Source organism: Alexandromys fortis, unplaced genomic scaffold (genome assembly GCF_014885135.2).
Source record: "Alexandromys fortis isolate MF-2015 unplaced genomic scaffold, M_Fortis_MF-2015_v1.1 scaffold_7, whole genome shotgun sequence".
NCBI classification, from domain to species: domain Eukaryota; kingdom Metazoa; phylum Chordata; class Mammalia; order Rodentia; family Cricetidae; genus Alexandromys; species Alexandromys fortis.
In genome coordinates this window covers 10959382-10980626 of record NW_026067920.1, presented here as the reverse complement: position 1 = coordinate 10980626, position 21245 = coordinate 10959382, and the positions used below count along the sequence as shown (strand labels likewise).

General features: G+C 48.2%; 1 protein-coding gene across 6 annotated transcripts in view; it reads left to right on the top strand.

The window, feature by feature from the left end:
- The window catches only part of Tns3 (tensin 3), a 238813-nt gene that overhangs the window by 103630 nt on the left and 113938 nt on the right, over positions 1 to 21245 (top strand). For all 6 annotated transcript variants that reach the window (XM_050140797.1, XM_050140796.1, XM_050140795.1 and 3 more), the window contains 6 exons: positions 8569 to 8621; positions 10424 to 10595; positions 12252 to 12302; positions 14234 to 14356; positions 17425 to 17489; positions 20199 to 20282. In XM_050140797.1, the coding sequence (XP_049996754.1) occupies positions 10446 to 10595; positions 12252 to 12302; positions 14234 to 14356; positions 17425 to 17489; positions 20199 to 20282 (473 nt within the window). In that variant the 5' untranslated portion in view covers positions 8569 to 8621; positions 10424 to 10445. The remainder of the gene's footprint in view (positions 1 to 8568; positions 8622 to 10423; positions 10596 to 12251; positions 12303 to 14233; positions 14357 to 17424; positions 17490 to 20198; positions 20283 to 21245) is intronic.

The window sequence follows — 21245 nt, the reverse complement described above, 5'->3', positions numbered from 1 at the left end:
ATTGTCCTGGGTGGCTGTGCTTTGAAGGATACTCAGGGTTGCATGGGACTCAGTCTGCCAGGGATTGGTATAGGGGACTAGCATGGTGAGATGCATGGTTGTCTAGGCTCTGCTGCTGTTCTTGTGGCTACCTACCTGGCCTGGCTGCTGTGTCATTGGCACTGCTGGGTGTTCACAGAAGCCCTCAGGACACCCGAATCTTCTGTTCGAAGAAGGATATTAAGCATCCTCCAAGACACAGCTTGCCCGACAGCCATGGCTCTGCATGAATGCTGATGTCCTAATATATGATGATAATCTGGCCTCAAAGACATAGAGGTGCCCCTCCCATGGTGCCTGGGATTGCAGAAAATCCCAGTGTGTTTTTTGTTATAGAAAGCTTGTGCGGTTGACCAAGTAACAGCAATCAGTAGTCGAATAGAGCAGTCACAGCATCAAGATTGTGTACACATCATGTGGCTGTGGGGTCTCTCTCCAAATGCTCTAGTGTTGGTGTTCACCTTTCTGTGATGGTGAGGACCCCAGCTACCTGTCTGAGACCGCCTGACCCCATGCTATCATGGGTGTTTTGTGCTTTTCAGTGGAGGCAGAGAGCTGATGGCTGCTGTACTCTTCCTGGTGCAAGGTCCCTGGATATGGGCTGAACACAAGCATGGACCTTGACTCTGAACCTGGGTTTGCCCCACCCTGAGCAGTGGCATTTCTGGGGAGAGACATTGGCCACATCCCATTATAGCATGAAGCCAGGGAAGAACAACGGTTGCGTTGGCATGGTAACATCAGACAAGTGCTGGGCATGCATCTTTGTCTTTCTTACTTGAAAGGGCCAGTAGTCAAGAGAGGCCTTGTCCCATTCCACATATGAGTCCATGTGGACTCATGCATGTTTCTGTCCATGGTCCGACAGCTACCAGGTTGACGGGGAGATGGTGTATTATCACACTCAGGGATTCCTGGTGCCAAATTCTGCCACTGTCCCATGATTCTGCTTTGACACAGGGCTGCCACAGAGAAAAAGCAAAGCCAAATCTTTGTGCATCCAGAGGTTCTCATGTTGGGCTGGGGTATGTGAAATCCCGGACCTCATCTCTAAAGGGCATCACTGGTTGCAGACTTGGTGTGCCTTGCCCTTCTTGGAGGATGGGATGCACAGGGAAGCCTCAAGTTTCCTTTCAGAGTGAGTAGGGCTCTGTTTGCCCTCTTAGTTCACTTGTGGCTATGGGATGTTGGGTGAATATATGTGTGCCTTATGTATGTCCTCGTGTCTGGCTGATGTCTGACATGGTGTTCAGCAAGCATGCATGTCCTTGTGTCTAGCTTGTGTCTGGCACTGTGTTCAGCAAACATGTGTGTTCTTGTATCTAACTGGTGTCTGGCACCATGTTCAACAAGCAGTTCTGGTGAAGATGATTCTGGAAACATTTTGGTGACAGTTTGGCACCGTTCTCATGGTCTTCTCCCTCTTAGCAGTTATGCCACTGCCGCATCCCCGGCCACCACCACCACCACCCTCCCTGTATACGCACAGCCCTCCTCTTCCTCCAAGGAGTGTGTTCATCTCTCACTAGGTCTGCACCAAATTTGAGACATCTTCCTGGTAGGAGCCATGGTTTGAGCCTGCAGAAAAAAAACCCTCCTCTATCACTGATGTCTTTCCACTCTGCCATGCTGGCTAAAGTGGCCACTTTTCCAGCCTTGCGTGGGAGGTATGGCAGGGTGCATGGGGAACGGGCATTCACTGCAGCTGTTGTGCTAGAGGATGCTGCATTGCTGTTATACATTAGGGACAGCACTGTAGGATGCCACAGTGTAGCATAGAGCGATGGCCAGTTCACTGGGCAGGCGGTCATTCTGTGAACAGCTGTTTGTCCCACCAGGCTCTGTGTGGATTCCTAGCCCCAAAGTGAGGTTTGGTTAGGCACAGCCTTGGGAGGGTCATAGCAATGTGGCCAGAGGGACTTTCTTCGGGCTACAGGGACCCTAATGGACCCTTGTGGAGTCTATGTCCGTGAAGGTGGGACTGGTAGTTGATTCTATAGCAGACGTCTTTGCTTCTGTGACATCTGGCTTGTGTTTCTGTCTTACCTGACACAAATGTAGCATGCGCAGATCCTGTGGGGTGTCCAACAGCATCTCATGACTCACAAGGCCACTGTCCTCTCTTGAGAGAGAGGTACCTGTTCTGGCTGGATGCTGTTGCTCCTTCTACTTCACATGATAAGAAATACCACCTTTAACAGAAGAAGTTAGTTTGAATTACTTTAAGAAATATATATTTTTAAAGTGTGTGTGTGTGTGTGTGTACAGATGTGCATGTCCATGGGCGTTTATGTGGCACTATGTATAGTTAACCCACAGAGGCCAGGAGAGGACACTGGACCCCCTGGAACTTGAGTTGCAGGCTGTTTCAAGCTGCCTGATGTGTCTGTTGAATTTAGGTCCTGGGTAGGCAGTAAGCACACTTAACTGCTGCACTGTCTCTTCAGCCTCCTAAAAGAAATGATAAATGCTCTAGTTAAATTTTTATCCCATTCTTTGTATATCATCTGTGGGTTTCTGGGCCAGCCTGGCCCCCAAGTGCTTTCCCAGTTTCATAAGAAGATACTGGTGAGCAGAGTGGTTAGGCCAGGATGAGCACCGGATCTGTGCAGGGAGAACGCAGTGAAGGACAGAGCAGCCGGAACTGGGCGACCTTGGCAAGGCTGCCTGGCACAGGCTTGACCTTCACCATGGATCCTGCCTTGCCTCCCCCACTCTTTCTTCCCTCTGCACTTGTGGACAGTGACGGCTGTGCTAAGTACCTGCCAAGAGGGTGAGAGAGATATGGGCCACAAACTCTGGGAGCTCCCACCTGCGGCTGGACGTCCTGTGCACTCCTCTTGTGGGGGATCTGCTCATTGCCAGCACTGGGCTCATGATCAGGAAGTTTCTGGGGACAGAGCGGCAGCCAGAGCAAGCGTCTTCAGGATGGCAATACCTAGGGGTATGACTGCAGCTTCCCTGTGCAACTCTAGGCATAGAACCTTCACACATTGATGTGGAACACGAGGCTGGCGAGGCTGGCGAGGCTGGCGGTGCCTTTGAAAAGGTTTTGGTCTGGGCTCCAGGAATTACTGAGTACTGCCTGGGTTGGGTTGCCAGTGGGAGGCAAGCAGCCAGGACACACAGGACTGGAGCTTGGGGTCTCGAGGGCATTGAGCTCCCTGTGACCACAGATGATGGTCCAGAAGTATTTTCGAACTAGATTAGAATTGGATGTGGCCAGGCTCAGCCCCTTTTTCCTAATTCATTCCCTCAGACAGACGTGATGGAAGATGCCCCCTCATGCATTGGGGTGAGTTCCCATGTGAGGCACCTCAAGTCATTGGACATTTTACGAAGTTAGCATCTATGTAGCTCAACTCAGGTTGAACTTGCGGGCTGGGGATGGTATAATAAACAGCCTCTTTCTGTTGGCATCATTTTCTGAAATCATATAGTCATCAGTTAGCAAAATTGTCCGTAGCTGTGATGTGTCAGATTTCCGATTGTGAGCCGTGGCCGTGTCATGTGGTCAGTGTGTGTGACATCAAGCTGGATCCATAGATGCTGGAATAGAATGGTCTGCCTCAGACATCTTCCTCCAGTGTGCGCGGGCCCTGGGTCCTCACGGGCACCCTCACTCACATCTAGAGATTCGGCATCTTTTTTTCCTTCCAGGGAGGGTGACACCTACCACACTTGTCATGTGAATACTAGTTCTTTTGGGGGTGGTGGGGTGGTGGTGGTGGTGAGGGGTGGTCTCAGTCACAGTTCTTGTTGGCCTGTAACTCATTCTGTATCCCGGGCTGACCTCAGCAGATCCTGCCCAATCTCGCCAGAGCCGGGATTCCAGGCCTGCCCACCATGCCTGGCTCCAGTGCCAGGTTCCAACCGTCACGCATTCTCCATGTGGGTGTAAACTTTAAATCAAGTTTAGTGGGAGAGCGAAGTGGTTTGGCCAGCGAACCTTATTGTGTTTTTTTTTTTTTTTTTTTTTTTTTTATAAACTACAAGGCTGTGGGGTGTGACTCATGGTCAGTCGTATGATTTAAATTCTGAAACCGATGGGGTACTTGAAGAAATTAGGGGCAGGGGGGTGTTTTAGTCTGATTTTGTTGCTATGTGTGACCAAATACCACAGCCTAGGTAATTTATAGAGAACAAACACTTGTTTACTTTTTGAATTTTATTCAAAAATTACTTTTTTATGTGTACACATTTTGCCTGCATGCATGTATGTACACGACATGTATGTTTGGTGCCCGCAGAGGAACAGGAGTTGCAGGTGGTTGTGGCTGCAATGTGGGTGCTGGGAATTAGAGCCAGGTCCTCTGCAGGAGCAGCAAGCATTCTTAACCGCTGAGCCATCTCTTCATTCCTGGAATGGATATTTATTTAGGGATGGAGAGGACCAGGCGAAAGGGCTATCTAGTAAGGGACTACATTTGAAAGGTCTCTCTGAGATTCCACCTCAAACTTGTTTTGCAGAGTTCACACTGTCAAGGACCAACTGCTACTCCTTGGGCCTGACAGGCCTGCTTGCTGGTAGGGTCTCTGCAGAGTCTCACAGTGGCAGAGGGTGTCACGTGGCAAGAGGAGCCCACGAAGAGGCAGCAGTAAAGGGGTTCTTATGGCAGACCCATTGAAGCTGGCCTGTTAGCTCATGAGTCTGTGAATGTCTTAGTCACAAATGAAGACAGACTAAAGATTCCTCCTGAAGAAACTTAAGCAAGGATTCATCTCAGCCTAAGTCTTGGTGAGGACAGGTCATACTCCGACCACAGTCTGGGTTCCAGCATGGTGCCCCTAAGTGAGCAGCCTGGGGTATTGGTATGGTCAGGAGTAGAGGCCAGGGCAGCTTCGTCTGTCATCATTGGACAACATAGGTCAACAAATTACATTTCCTACTCAGAGGCCTCTTGAAAGTTTGATACATGGAACATTTTTCCTTTTTGTTATAAGTTGGGGATTTTGTTGCAAGGAGCCCTTCCCGGTTCCAGTAAGCAGAAGTCTGTCAGAGATGCTGTAACTTTAGTCTTCCTCTCTTAGGGTTTCTGTGTTGTTTTTTCTCTGCTTTCCTGGAGAGCTCGCTTCTGCATTCTGTTTGCTGAATCACAGGAGAAGCAGTGAGGAATCCAGCTTGTGTTTTCACTGAGGCTCCTGGTCTTTTTACTAGCAATTGCTAATTGCTTTATGAGGATGAATGGAACAGAGCCCTCAAACCTGCCCTTGGTACTGAAGAAATTGATACTGAGGAAAGCGAATGAGCCCGGGCCTACGGCAGCTCCAGAGCCAGAGTCCTGGTACCGAGCTTTCATTCATGCATTTATTCTGCAGTTATGAAGTGATGCCGCCACACCTGGGGTCACACGTCCTTCTGCAGAGTGGTGACATCCTCCAGCAGGGTGGTGCTGCCTTCTAGTAGGGTGGTGGCCACAATCACCAAGTTACCTGGAAACATGACAAGACCCTGTCCCACTGTCAGTGATTTTGATTACCCACTGGGACTTGTATGGAGTTTAAAGGGAGGCGCATCCATCTCTGGAAACTTCCCGTGGTGGTGGGACTAGGCTTGTAAGGGTGGTGGGTTGGTCCTGGGCAGCAGATCCAGGCCATGTGACTGGACCACAGCTGCAAGGGAGGTGCAGGGCTCCCCTGTGGCCTGCATAGTCTCTCGGCCAGGTTTGCCTGTGAGCAACTGCACATTTTTGGGGTTCTCACTCCAGGTCCAAGAGCCCCGGGTCCATCTTTTGTGGTTCCTTCCATTGTCTGCTTTGCCTGACACTGTCTCATTGGGAATAAAAGACAGAGAGCAGCCCTTTGGGTGGTAGGGAGAGGCCTAGATGTCACACCTGAGGCTGGCAGTGTCCCCAAGCTGAATTTAGGCATGGTGGCTTTCTCCCTATTTGGATGTCCTCTGTGTTCTTGGTAAAAAGTGGAGCAAGACAAATAAACAAAAGATGAATCTGTGGAAATATAAGAGGGAAATCGTGCATAACTATGTTCCAGAGAGAAACTGCTTCTATTCCAGCCTGCATCAGCATCCAGCCTGCATCTGCATGGATGTGGATGTCTGTTGTGTGAGAGATTCAGGTACCAATGACTGTAGATAAAGTTTCTGTCCCATCTGGTCCCGTAGCCATTCAGTCCCAAAGAAGCACACAGAGGCTTATATTAATTATAAACTGTTTGGCCTATTAGTTCAAGCTTGTTATTAACTACCTCTTAAATCAACCCATAATTCTTATCTATGTCTAGTCATGTGGCTTGGTACTTTTTCTTAGTAAGGCATTCTCATCTTGCTTCCTCTGTGTCTGGGTGGCGATGCATCTCTGCCATTCTAGTCTGGTTGCCCCGCCTATATATACTTCCTGCCTGGCTACTGGCCAATCAGCCTTTTATTAAACTGATATAAGTGACAAATTTTTACAGTGTACAAGAGCATTATCCCACAGCAATCGATCCTGATTTAGGATGATTGACTTGAGCCCCACCCCCAATGGCGGGAAAGTGATGAGCCCCTCCCTGCTGGAATGGTTGGAAACTGATGAGCATTAAATGGAAACCATATTGATTTGAACTTAGATCTTCTCCTGGACTTGTGCTATATAGTGTATCTCTAAGATGCACAGTGGTATTCAGCTCTGCTCTGGTCAGCCACGTGATCATAAGGGGACGTGGTGACGTCTTAGGTGTTGCTGCCAGGCTATTCTCCAGATTAGATATGTTGCGCTCATTTAAAAAGTTATTAGTTAAATTTTAGCGTGTGTGTGTACACTTGTGTGCGCATGCGCATGTTTGTGTGTAGGCCACGCATGTACAGGTGCCACAGAGGCCAGAAGAGGGCTCCAGAGTCCCTGGAGCTGGAGTTAGAGTTGTGAACTGCCCAGTGCAGGTGCTGGGAACTAAAGATCCTCTGGAAGAATAGAAAGCTCTCTAAACTGCTGAGCCATCTTTTCAAACCCTAAACTCAGTTTTGTTTCATGGTATTTTCCACTCTGGGTGGGTTTCTCAGGGATCCGCCCCACCACTAGTGGTGTTCCCCTTGTATGCCAGTGAGGTCAGGAGCTTGAGCAGGATGCTGTCCATCATCTACGTAGGATGCATTTCAGTTGTAGAGCGTCCACAGCACCTGCAGAGCTGTGAGGTTTCCTGGTCACAGTTCTTTCTTTGCTGTTCGCCCTTTGCGGTTATGTAAGCACTGTCTGCATGTCTTGTGCCGCACACTCTTGGTTGTTGTTTTAGTACTGTGGCTCCTAAATGCTTGTCATAGCCACTCTCAGGACTCAGCTTACACTCAGCAACACTTGTGCAAAATTTTCTTAGAAGTTTGTTTTCTTATATTCTAATAAATACAGATTCTGTTCTGAGAGCATCTAGTCTGAGCCCCAAGTTCAGTTCCTGCCTTCTGAGAGACTTCAGGCCCTCCCTGGAGTCTTTCACAGATTCAAGGGTACAAGAGTGGGTTGAGAGGCCAAGAGGGGAACTTCTGGGGACAGAAGGACTCCCCCGACTGGGAGCGAGCAGTGAAGGCTGTGGTCATTTGGGGCTAGACAGATTTCCAAGCTATGACATGGAGCATGCCAGTGACCCCCGAAGGGCCTGGGGGAGGAGTGGGCCCTGGCTCTGTCATCTGATGAATGAGGGAAGTGGCTTCCAGGAGCCTAGGGAGATGGTTCTGTGGAGCACAGCGACTTGAATGCTCTGGGAACCTTGATGTCCAACATGGGGTGGATTCTGACCTCTGCTTCAGAGGCAGGAGTTTCCTATTTAGGGTTTCAGATTTCCTGGGAAGCTTTAATTGGCACTGATTTTGGGAAAACAGTTTTCTTGACATATTTGTACTGTCTACTTTCTGTCCCCACAATCACTCTGAGTGGAGGGGGCCCAGGTAAGTATAAATTAGAACTGGGGGTTTTTGATGCTTCTGAGTATTCATAGGGCTCTGCCCCCAAACAGGCTCTCGGCCTCTTAGTACAATGTCACCCAGTGCCACCAGGAATGGGGCAGGAAGAGTACTTTGGAGTGCCATGGAGGGCGCTGCCTAGGCGTCTGTGTGACCTAGGCGTGTAACACGGCCCTTATATACGCACTGTGAACAGGAATTAGAACCTGAGGGTTTTTCTCGTTGTCAGAACACGTCTAGATTTAGCACCCCTGAGAGTTGCCGCCACACATTTATGACTAGCCACCGCGGCTGGCATTGATGTGAACGGTGCTTCTGTACCACATCAAAGTCTTCTGTACGTGTTGAGTTTGTGGCCGCCCAGCCCTGGAGGGGGCGCGGTCTCACCATCCCCTGGCTGCTGCCCGGCTGCGGAATCGTGCCATGGGGCAAGCTGAAATGCTCTGATATGTTGCACACCTTCCTGGGTGATAAGGGGGTGGAGGTGACAGTGTTTGCTTACCATTGATGATTAAGCCGTGGGGCAGCTGTCATTTTTCCTCCTGGCGGCGGCGGCAGCAAGGCTGGGTGGTTGGTCTTAAGTGCCACATGGGTTGGTGTGCAAGGAAATCTCAGAAGGATTCGTGTTTTGATATTTGCAGGCTCCCGAGAGTTCCACCCCATCTGCTGCACTCCGCTGTGACAAGCCTTCAAGGTGAGTGTACCCTGGGAATGAAGCTCATTCCTATGTTCCTGGCCCTGGTTTGGAGTGATCTCCAGAGAGGAGACTAGAATATTCAATTATTTATTTTGTAGTAATCGTGATGTTTTTTGGAGGTATGTTAGGTGTTAGACTTGTAGCCTGGTTCACGGTAGACAGTGGCATTGTGGACATCTGCTTGTTTGACGTCTGTAGTGAGGAATGGGTTGGCATGCCCCAGGGAACAGCCACTTGCTAGCGGGACCCAGAAGAGGTGGCCTTCAGCCCAGTCAGCATGCAGAACCTTTGGGAGGCACCTCCTTGTGGTCTGAGATAGCCAAGAGGGTCACATCCTCCTCCTCCTCCTCCTCCTCCTCATCATCATCATCACTATTATTGTTGGTATTCTCATTATTAGTGTTTAATTTGGTTCATTTAAAAAATAATCAAAACTTTTTTATGTCCATGTTTAAAGAATAAGATGGAAAAGAAAAAATATCCCTGAAAATGTTTAGATAAGCCAACTGTGAAAAAAATTCAATGGTATTGAACACTTGGTGTTTATGGTATTGATTACTAGTTTCTACTCTTAAAAATGATAATGGTATTATAGATTATATGATAAAAGTCTTCTAGAAATCTATACTATAAAAGTTTTCCTGCCTGTCTATCTATCTGAAACAAGCTCTCACTGGGCGGCCCTGGCTGGCCTAGAAGTCCTATGTAAAACTCACAGAGATCTACCTGCCCTTGTTTCCCAAGAAAATGCCTGGCACTATTGGAATTTTTTACAATGAAAAATAACTAGGCTTGCTTAAAAGTAGTTGCAAGAGTAGAGTTGAACAGCTGGACAGAAAGAAATGGCGAGCGTTGGGTGGAGTTTGCAGGGTGCTGGTGATTGTGAAGGGTGAATAGGGACAAAACTGGCCAAAGTCTGGTGATTTGAAGGACGAATGGGTGCATGAAGGTGTGCTGAACCATTTTTTCATGTTTTTGATCTTTTTTTCCCTCAAAACTAAGGAAAGGCAGAGAAACACATACAGTGAAAGCAGGAAAACTAAACCCAGGCTGGGAGTGGTGGCAGCAAGGTCGCAGATGACCCTGCTCTGATTTCACTTAGTGTTTCTCTTGGGTTTAGTACTCTGCCATGTCCCTTAGATCCCCTTTGCATCCTGAGTGCAGGCCCCTCCTGCATCCTGTTCACCTGGGGCTCTCCCCAAAGACCCTGTGGGGAGAAGGCACTCCCCACGGCAGGCCATTGCTCTCATCACGTCCCAGCTGATCCCCCTTCCAGTGCTGGTTCTAGCCTCATCTCTAGGCTTCTTGCACGAACCCCCCTTCTCCTCACAGTTGGTCCTGTCTACTTCACTAACCTCTGTCTCCAGGAGTAGTAGCATGTAGACAGGGCGGCTACTGGCTTCTCTGGGCTCTGCTTACACCATCCATGTTGTCTGAGGTTTGCTTCCTTTAGCTGCTTCTTGCTAATCCTGAAACGTTGGAGTCAGGGCTGTGCTCCTTTTCCAAGAGCCAGTCTGGGTACAGAGTGGAGCCCGATGTGCCTCCCTTTGTGCCCACATGCTTTCTGCCCATGCGCCTGCACTGTTCCCCGAGCTTCTTCTCTGCATGTTCCCAGTAGTTAGGGCCTTGTACCTGCTCAGTGTTAGCCTGCAATAGATATTACGTACCCCAGTGCATAGGATAACCGTAAATATGGACTCCCAGGAAACTGCCATTCCCAGCTACTGAGAATCCTAGAGGATGAGTCTTCATCCTTTTTCTTGTTATCCTTTGACTCCGCGCCTCCTCATCTCTCGCAGGCCCCTGGTCCTGAGTCCAGCCATGGAGGACAGCCATGAACTGGACCTTACCTATGTCACAGAGCGTATCATCGCGGTGTCCTTCCCTGCTAGTTGCTCAGAGGAGTCTTACTTACACAGCCTGCAGGAAGTCACACGCATGCTCAAATCTAAGCATGGAGACAACTACCTGGTGAGTGGGCCAGACAGCCACAGTGTGACAGAGGGCCTCTAGGTGGGGGCATCCTTGAGAGGGCGCATGCGAGGGCCAGGTATGTCATATGCCTTGCTTACAGGTTCTGGACCCTGACTAGCAAGTCTAGGAAGTTGGGGTGGGCCATGCGCTGTTGTGCCCTTCCACTGTAAGCTTTGCTCTTATTGGTTGTGTCGTGGGTTGTGACCGCTGACTGTAGGGGTGGCTGCTGCCTCTGTCCTGCACTGATAATGACTTCTCATCAGGAAGACTGGCTTCTGAGACTGTAGGTATTTTCAGTCAGTTACCCCTGGCTAATGCCAGGTGGTGTCCCTGGTGTCAGGAAGCAGCTCTGTCCCCTCCTGCTGTCCAGTACATTGGAAAGGCAAGAGGGTGGGTGTCCAAGAAACATGGGTGGTCCTTGGAGCAAGGTGGCCTGATTTCACAATATGTGTACTCTGAGGGGGACCATATTGGAGGAGAAGTAAAAGAATGGCTTTTCACGCTCCTCTCTCTAATTGGCCCTGTTCTCTTCCAGGGCCGCCTGCCCCACAGAGCCTCTTTCTGCAGCTGTAATCACTGCTTAGATTACACGACAGCTTCTAGCACCTTCTCTCATGCTGCCGCCTTATCTCTGGAGAGCTAATCTTACAAAGCCAACAAGGAGGTTATTGTCACCCTTAGCAGCCCTCTCCCACGGCTTGACTCAGGGTTAGGTTCAATGGGGACCGGCTGTAGTTTCCAGGATAGTCTCTGCATGAACTGCCTATGACCTCTTACGGCCCTTGGATGCCCTGAGGCCCAACCTGGTTGTGCATAGGGGGGAGTAGCATCCTAGCCCCCAAGATGGCCACGCCTTTCATGAGACCCCTCCAGAGCTGCCTCTGCCTTCACACTGCTGCCCCTTCAGGACCAGGTCTCCTCTAGTGGGAAGCTGTGCCCAGACCAGTCCTTTTTTCCCCCCACCTTTCCAAAGAGACTGCGGAGGGCCTTCCCAACCCACCAACATTTTATGGAAGGCACCCAGAGTAAGGTAGCTGGTCAGGTCATGGTGTGTGTTCTGTGCCCTCCAGGGAAGGGCAGCTGAGCACTGATGATTCAAGCAGGGCATGAGTGGCGCTGGCACTGAGTGGGCCCCGGAGGTAACAGGGACTGAGTTAAGGAGGAACAATGCATGCATCCTATGAGGGCACAGGTGGTTTTTTTTTGTTGGACTCGATTTCACAGAGAGCTGTGGTTTGTTAGTGTTGAGTCTCCAGCTGAGGCTTTTCCATACCTGGCTCCACTACTGAGGAACGGCTATTCCCTGCCCCCTTGTGAGGAGCAGGCCAGGGAGAGCTATGACAGAGTCCTGTGTACAGCCTTAGGTTTTAGAAAGTTTGCAGATAAACAAACAACAAAACAACGAAAAGGAGAAGTTCACCTTGTCCACTTTAGCTAAGCTCATGTTGGCTACAAAAGGCAAGCGCAGGATTTGCAGAGGTCTGGATGCCACCCGCATCTTACTTTGTGTCCTGTGATTACACGCACAACTGTGCATTTCAGTCTCTTTTGGGCCTTGATCCTCAGGGACAACTGTTTGAATGCAGTTGTCGATTTTCCTTCTTCTCTGGGAACCATGCATTGTCTAAAATCGTTTCTTTTTTCCCTTTGTAGGTATTAAATCTTTCAGAGAAGAGATATGACCTTACAAAGCTCAATCCAAAGGTATGGGATTTATTTCTTCATATCTTGCATTTGTAAAATGTAAGTGATGCATGTTTTGTTTATGCAAAAGTAATTTCTTAGAGGCTTTGTGGAACACAGCTTGGGTTCAAGGAATATTAATGACTACTTATATCCTTTGTTTACTTTCAAAATTAAAAAAAGTAATATATTCATGGGATGTGAGGTACTGAACACTTTGTTTCATTCGATGGCAGCAACTTATATTACTTAAATGCAGGTCCAGCATCCCCTCATCTGAAAATCTGACGTTCTAGCTACTCAATAGCTAACACTTGGCCTGGAGCAATGACTCAGTAGCTCAGAGCACTTTGGGCTCTTGCAGGGAACTTAAATTTGATACGTGGTGTTATGTTGACATGCAACCAAGTTTTGCTTTAAGTAAAAAAGAGTTATTTGATTTTGCATACGTGTAGGGGCGGTATGTACACATACATGGAAGGACAATTCCACACCCTGGAAACTGCATACAACATTGAAAATATTATGTAAATTTGCCTCAAGGTGATGTACATATGGTGCAGATGAAATGAATGGATTTATTCTGTGTCCAGGCATGTGTCCTGTCTCCAAGATACACGTATGCAGATATTCCAGGATCTGAAACAGACAAAAGCCCGAACCTGTCAGACCCGATGTGATTTGGAGAAGGGATACTCATTTGTAAAAACACCTGAGTCAGAAGGCTTGTGACCCTGGCGCTCACAAGCTTCATTCACAACTCACTAGTCTGCATTCACATGTGTCTGTGTGTACTTCGCACACGTAGCCTGTGTCTAGATTTGTTAGCCAACACAACCACGGTGCAGGAGCCTTCTTATTGACGCGAAGATGTTTCTTCTGAGACCTCTTAATAGTCTCAAGTATCCCCTTCATTCATGATTCTTCTCAGTAGCAAAATTTGGGGATGAAATTAGGACTGTGGGACTGTGTTTGCATATATATTCTATATGTTGAAATGCTTTGGAACCTCAAGAGTAGAACAGTACAGCAGAACATCCCATAACCTGGGATAAAGAGGCTATAAAATTCAAAAGTGTTGGAGTACTGCATGTTCAAGAAGTTTAGATGTTGTTGTATTTACAGTTTTTCAGAGGATGGATTCAGCTGGTAAAGTCTATCAAATACTCAGAACCTGTAAAAACTAAGCTGATTCTGGTCCCAGACCTACCAGGAAAGAGAACAGTCTAGAATTTATATGTGTCTCTGTTATTCTGGGTGCAGGAAAGGGACCCAGAGCTTCCTGGAACTACCATGCTGGCTGCTTTAGCTATGGTCCACCCTATTGAACTCCTTTCTACTACTTTTCTCCATGAAAGGGCCCTGCCCCATCCCCCAAAGATAGAAAATAGGAGGAGAAACAACCCCCCATGTGTCCCTCCCAGGTTATGTGGCCAGAGGTAGGACTGCTTGCTTGGAGCCTTGACCCTTCTCAGTGATTTCCTATGTTCTTGTGCCAAAATAGAAGATACTTCTGCTCTTCTAGAGGACTCTGTGTCCCTGAAGTGTGGTCTGTATGTCATGGGAAACATGGGGTTCGTTGTATTTGCCAGACTCCTTTTTAGCTGGAGAGGGCAGTATTTGACAGCAGTGTGGGCCACAAATCGCTGTTTCAGATCTTGGAGGTCCTTGGATTACTCTACTCTGAACCATTAGTGCCTCTGAAAGGCCTCTGTAGAATTGTCACCCAGCTACAAAGGAACAGACCAGTGCCTGGGAGGCGTGTGGCCTGTGGGCAATGTGGTGGCCATTAATTTCTTTCCTGTAAAGGAACCTGGCCAGATGCTCAGTAGCTTTCAGAAGAGGCCAACATAGCATCCTCCGTGACTCCCAAGGGGAATATGTCACTGTCAGATTACCTCCGAACGGTCCAGGCAGTGGAAACTGAGGCAGCTCTCTTCTCTCTCTTGCAGATCATGGATGTGGGCTGGCCTGAACTGCATGCACCACCTCTTGACAAGATGTGCACCATTTGTAAAGCTCAGGAGTCCTGGCTGAACAGCGACCCCCAGCATGTGGTCGTCATCCACTGCAGGGTGAGTGTCCCTGGTCCCTACACGCTCTGAGGTCTAACTTTGCTTCTAGCAGTTAAGTTGTAGGGAGTTGAAATGGGTGCTGGTCACAGTCACCAGCTGATTTTCTGTGATTCCAGGGTGCTTGTCAGCTGATGTAACATGCTCCATGTAGGTATACATTTTAGATTTCTAGTCATCATAAAATAAAATAAAATAAAATAAAATAAATCCCCAAGCCTGCAGCTTGGCTTTAGAATTCATAGGTCTGAGGTTTCTGGTATTGCTAGACTTTTTTTTTTTTTTTTTGGTTTTTCGAGACAGGGTTTCTCTGTTTCTCTGTAGCTTTGGAGCCTATCCTTGGACTTGGTTTTGTAGACCAGGCTGGTCTCGAACTCACAGAGATCCACCTGCCTCTGCCTTCCAAGTGCTGGGATTAAAGGCGTGCGCCACCATCGCCCGGCATTGCTAGACATTTTAAAGGCCCCTTCTGTCCATTTTATTCTACTTATTCGTTCTGAATATTAATGAAATTGAAACAAATTATGTTTATAATATGATTGAAAACGTATGGCTCACCAAAGATGAAAACACCATGTAGATACTCTTCCCTCCCGACTTTCCGTCAGCGATTCTAGGCTCCCTTCGGGTGGGTGTCCAGTGACCGGGCTTGGGATACTCCCTTCTGTCACACACTGTAGGAGGCTCCTCACTTTAAACTACTTTTGAAGTACCCAGAGGATGTGCCACGAGGGATAAGCTTTTATTGTGACACCGTGGTTACTGATGCCGTCATCAAGGCCGCAGGGCTGGAATCGGCTTGCTTTGCACAATGAGCGTTTCTTTTCACACATGCCCAGAATGATTAAGGAATGGACCTATCTCAGCTAGGGCAGGGGCCACGTAGAGCTGAACCAAGATAGCCATTCTGCTGTTGGCTACAAGTTGCATTTTGTGGTCAACCTATGCCCAAGCCATCACCAACCCGAATGGAGCAGTGCTTCTGTTCGGAGCGTTCGTCCATGTTTTAGCCCTTGCTTGAAAGTCCACAGTGAGGGAGATTTCCAGTCGATGGTGGTTGGGTGAATCTAGGATTTTGTTACGATTGAAACAGAACTGGACATCCAAAAAAGGCTGCAGCCAATACTCCGGCCACCAGTATGTCCCACCTACCCTGTGTTCCTACAACCTGTGAGCTAAGAGCTGATCTGAAGGTGAAAATCATTACAGTGTACAACCACTGAGCCGTCTCTCCAGCCCATGTCGCAATATGTTTGTAAACATTCCTTTTAACCCCTTGTTTGCCTGGATTGCCATTCATTAACATGTTGTTTAACTTGTACATATTTAAGAATTTTGCAAGTCCACCTCTCCCCCTTCCTCATTCTGATTTGTATTTTCATACCACTGTAGTCAGAATGGATACTTGGTAGGATTTCAGGCTTAACTCTCTTGGGAATTGCTTTGTGGCTTCATGCATGTACCACCCTGGGGGATGCTCCTTATGACCTTGAAGCACGTTCTGCTGCTGGTGGGATGTTCTGTCTACACGTGATAGGGTCCTTTAGTCTGAAAGGCAGTCTGGGTCTGACTTCCTTAGTTATTTCTTGTCCAGATGGTCTGTCTGCTATTGAAATGAACTGTCAAGGCCTCCACTATTACTGTAATGCTCCCTCCTCCAGCTTCACCTCTCCTTTGGACCCATCACCAGTGCCACAGAAATGATAAATGGTATCAGCATGTGTGGGTCTGGTTTGGTCTGAGCTGGTGTTTCCTTCTAATTGACTCTGTTGTTAAGACAAAGACCATTTAATGCAAGAAATACATTAGCCGCCTTATAGTTAATAATGCCAAGAACCAGGATCACACTGCCAAGAATTTGCCAAGCATCTGCATTGGTATCTCCCAGCATGCCCAGCTTCACACGATGGTTGATTTATGAAAATTTGAGTTTGATCATTTACTCGCTTTTAGGAATAGAGCTGGGGGCTGGGGCTGTAGCTCAGCTGTAAATGCCTCCTTGTGTGCACAAAGTCTGATCTCTAGAACTGACATTTTAAAAAGGAGAAAGAAAGAAATGAATAGAGTTGGGTTGCTCCAGGTTAGTGGCCTGCCAGTTTGGCTTTGTATGATTTGGGATCAGGGCTTGGCAAACATTTCTCCAAAGATCTAGGCAGCATTTTAGACTCTGTGGTCCTGCCGAGTTCTTCACGCCTGCTCCTGCAGGGTGGGTGGGGCCTGCTGAAACCAAATAGCCAGGTTCTAGGCAGAAGATGAGGGCATTTAAGTTTCGTGTGATTTTCACATTTTTTTCCTTCTACAATGCTTAAAAATAATGTAATAATAATAATTAGCTCATAGATGGTAGGAAAAGAGTTGGTAGGCAGAATAAAACGGGCTTACAGGTTGCCGTTTGCAGACCCCCGTTAGTATAGTAGTATGTCTCGAAGTTTCAGTCCAGTCTGTGGTTCTGAGTGGGGGTGCTTTGCCATAGTGCTTCTTCTTCTACTGTTGATGACATCAGCTCTAAATGTGATTGTGTCTACAAGAATTTCTATAGCACCTGCCTGGGACGTGGATTACCTCTGTAGAAGGGGTCCCCCTTGTTGTGTAATGTATCGTATTGGGCACTGATGGGGGATCCAGCTCCCCATATTCAGAGGTCTTGCTACACACACACACACACACACACACACACACACACAGCTCTGTCACTGCCAGCATCTAAGTAGGCATTCATTCCTGTTTCACCTGGGTAATTAAGTCATGCTAATTGCTGCAGTTCCTGGCACGGTTTCACCTAACCTAATTGGGAGGTGGTGAATGACTGGCTGCCGCCTTGTGGATATGCCCTCTGGGGACTCCTCCAGACACCCAGCTAGCACCTGCTCTTGTTATGGGCCCCTGTGTGAAGAGTCTCTGCTGGGGGGAAGCTACTGCTGTGCTCGGTGCCAGACTCTCTAGTCCTAGGGAAGCAGAGGGGTTAATGCTTGTTCTGCCATTCTGCTCGTAATTGAGCCTGCTCCTGTCTCATCCTGTCTCTGTGTGGGCTTCTATAGAAAGAACACTGATTTCTCCGTGGTTTCCTGCAGGGTGGTAAAGGACGCATCGGAGTGGTCATATCATCCTACATGCACTTCACCAATGTCTCAGCCAGGTAGGATGGAGATGGGGGCTCCTTTCCGAGGGGTGTTGGATGTTGGTTCGCATATGTATGTGGGCAGTGATCTTCCTGGGAGCCACCCTCATCTTAGTACCAGAGTCTTCTGCGCCTGAACTCGGCTTCCAGCAAGGCTTCCTATTTGACATTTTCTGTGTGATTGATGCCAGGGAGCTCCACAAAGGTGATAAAAATAAGCGAGCCCAGTCGTTCTCTAATGAAAAATCACAGGCTGATGTCACCATGTTGAATAAATAGTACCTTGGCCTTAGCACAGCCATTCAGGCACTGGACAGTCAGGGTGTCTCTTGTCTTCTGAGTTCTTTCTCAGTTTAGAAGATGTCACTGTTGAGTAGGAGTGTGGCTTAATTTAATACACTCGCTTAGTGGATGCAGGACGTCAGATTCCTCCCCAGCCCTGCACCAGAAAAGAAAATATCATTCCTGGTGGCTTGTGCATTTGCACACCCCTGACCCTCTCAATAGCTGCGTTGTGTACCCAGGCCATTCCACCCTGAGGAAACCGAAGCCTTCTCATCTCGCTTGGGAACCTTCTCCTCTGCAGTGCGAAGGAGTAAAATTGGACTTTTGGAATGTTTTCTCTGGAAACAAATTGAGAGGCTGGTGCTGCCAAGGAGGAAACCCTACCCCGGGGTGAAAAGCAGAGCCCTGTGGGTTTGAATAAGCGTCATGTGTGTGCCAGACACATCCAGATTCCCAGTCACATTGGCCCCTCAGTTATGTGAAAGGAATTTGGTCGGATACCACACTTTGCCTGGCTCTTTCTCAATACAGACCACCCGAGCGAGCACAGTTTAGAGCAGTTTCCCCAACTGTACTTACTGCTGCATCTGGGAAACCACTCTTGCTCCCCCAAAGCGTATCCCCAGAGCTGTAAAACACTGCACTCCTGGTATCGTTGGTACATCACATGCGAATGGTGGGAAGCATGCATGAGTCTCTCTGGGCCTCGGCTTCTTGTCCTTATCTGAACTGTGAGAACCGTAGCCGAACCTCCTCATGCGGTGGCCATGCCGCATGACTACTGTAGAGTGCTTTGCATAGCATCACACTGGGGTCTGAGCCGCCACTTGATGCTGCTGTTCATCAGGGGTCACAGCAGTAAGGGATTTCAGTTAAGTGGGTGACCCATCACTACACTCTGTCTCTTGCTCTCCGAAATTCATCCTGCCTTCTGAGCATCTGCCCTAGTACAGCCCAAGCGGCTGTGAGACTCTGCAGTCCTTCAATATGGTTATTACATATTTGAGCATTTATTACTTTTGCCTACCAGGTTGTGTTTCCTTTTCCTTAGAATGCAGGTTGTTCCCAGAGCTGCTGTTCTTACACATGTGCCCAATCCCCCTTACCCCTTAGGTTATATATTAGATGCCACAGGGGACTCACCCGATTTAAGTTTATTACACGCTTCAAGTAATGTAAAGCAGAGACGGCAAGGCACACAGAGAGAGCATTCTTGTTCCCAGCACTCTGAGGAGTTCAGAAGATGAATGCCATTAAAAGCTATGCATTCTGGGACTTCTAAACACCAGCACTGGCTAGGGTGTTCTCCTGAATGAATGGATTTCAGAGGAAGAGAATGTCAAAAACGGGCTATGAAACCATGCCTTTCAACCGGAAAGACGTATCTATCCACTTGCTCTCTGACATGTTCTGGGCTTGGATGGACCCCTCCGTCTGTGACAGCCTCACTGGCCAAGCCCCGTTTTGTGTTGAGACAAATGCATGCAGTGAGTTAAGCACTCACTCACTCTGAACTTGATTAAGAGTGTTTTTCCTTGGCCTTGTTGGTCATGTTCAATATTCTTGATGTGTCATTTTTATGGAGGGTTTTTCATGGAGAAATCACATTTTTCATGGAGAAATCACATGCCTATCTGACTTTTTGTTGTGGTTATTATTTTTCCTTTGAGACAGGGTCTTACCTTGTAATCCTGACTGGCCTGGAACTTACTTTGTGGACCAGGCTGGCTTTGTACTCATAGACCTCTGCCTGCCTCTGCCTTCTGAGTGCTAGGATTAAGGGCGTGTGCCATAATGCCTGGCTGCTTATCTGATTTTTAAGGATGCTTTTTGTCTAATAAACCTTATTTCATGGCTTAATCATGTCAGTAAGCCTAGAGTGCCCTACAGTTAGGTTTCCAGAAGGTTCTGTGAATACCATCATGAACATTAGGGGTGGGGTTTAAGATCAGTTTGGCTGTTGCAAAGTAGATTTACTTTCCGTGGAGTTTCTTTAGAAATACTCAGTGAAGCCCGAGTCCCCACACGCCTTCCCAACCATCAGCCTTGCCCTGTCCTCAACCTCCAAGCCTTTCCATGAAGCTACTCACCAAGTGTCACCTATTATACTTGGAAGAGTTCACGGGGTGTACGCTGTGTGCACGCGCTAAGCTTGTTCCTTGCACGTTCAGAGTTCCGAGACGGTGGCCTTCAGCCAGTTCCTCTCCTTCTGCGCCAGGGGCACAGCTAAGTCTCACAGCCTGAGATGAGGGTGTTCAGAGGGGAGTTCTGTGTGGCTCCTGCTTTGAACTGGGTGTGCTCCTGGTCGGAAATGTTGGGCTGTGTGTGAAGGTCACTGATAGACGTGGGATTGTGTATCCTGGTCTTTCGCCCTTGAGGGGCTTTGGATACCACTGACCTAACATACTTCTTCATTCTCCCACCCCACCTCTGCTTCCCCAGTGCTGACCAGGCCCTGGACAGGTTTGCCATGAAGAAGTTTTATGATGACAAAGTTTCAGCTTTAATGGAGCCCTCCCAGAAGAGGTATGTATGTATCTAGCTGGTGGGGCAGAGGTCCTCTGGCCTTTTCTCTTCATTGCCTAAGAAGATGAGGGAGGGGTTTGCTGCTTCCCAAGGAAGGATGTGCGGCATCTTATGTCGAGTGAAAGCTGTGTGTCTCCTGAGGCCTGTGTGCCGCTGTGGTGTTCTCCTAGAGAGGAAAGCTCAAGGCCCCCTCTCATTTCTGATCTGAGGATCGTCTTCTCCTTCAGAGCATGAGCACTGCTTTCTATGATCATGTTAAACCCACTTCTGCCTGCTAAAGCAGGGATCAGTGAACTTGATGGAGAAGCTAGTAGGTAGATGTTCCAGGTTCCATAGGTTTGAACTCACAAGGGTTCGAACCAAAAGCAACCATATCTAGTATGGAAACAAGTGACTATGATCACGTTCTAATTAAACATTATTGACACAAGCGGGGGCTTCAGATCATCATAGGCTGACTTCCGCTCTACAGTATCAGCTCCCTGACGCCAGAGAATTTCTGCATGTGTCCTGCCAGCCTGTCCTATCTGCAGTATGTAGTAGCCTCCCGGAAGTGTTGACACGCAGCAGGACTTTCTCTTTTTGAGGTGCTCACATAACTCCGTTGCAGTTCTGTCTTAAGCCAAACACCAGAATTTATCCAAGAATTGGAAAAGCAACCGGGCAGTGGTGGCTTACTCGCTTAATCCCAACATTCGGGAGGCAGGTGGATCTCTATGAGTTCGAGGCCAGCCTGGTCTACAAGAGCTAGCTCCAGGACAGCCTCCAAAGCTACAAATAAATCCTGTCTCAAAAAAACAAAACAACAACAAAACAAAAGAAGAAAAATAATTGCAATATGGCTCCCATTTTGGAGACCAAGTTTAGTTGTAGCCTCCAACCTTTGTATGGAAGTCTTGAGGTTTCACATCTGCATTTTCTAGTCCAGCTGCAGGCTAGGCCAACTGACAGTGATTCTAGTGG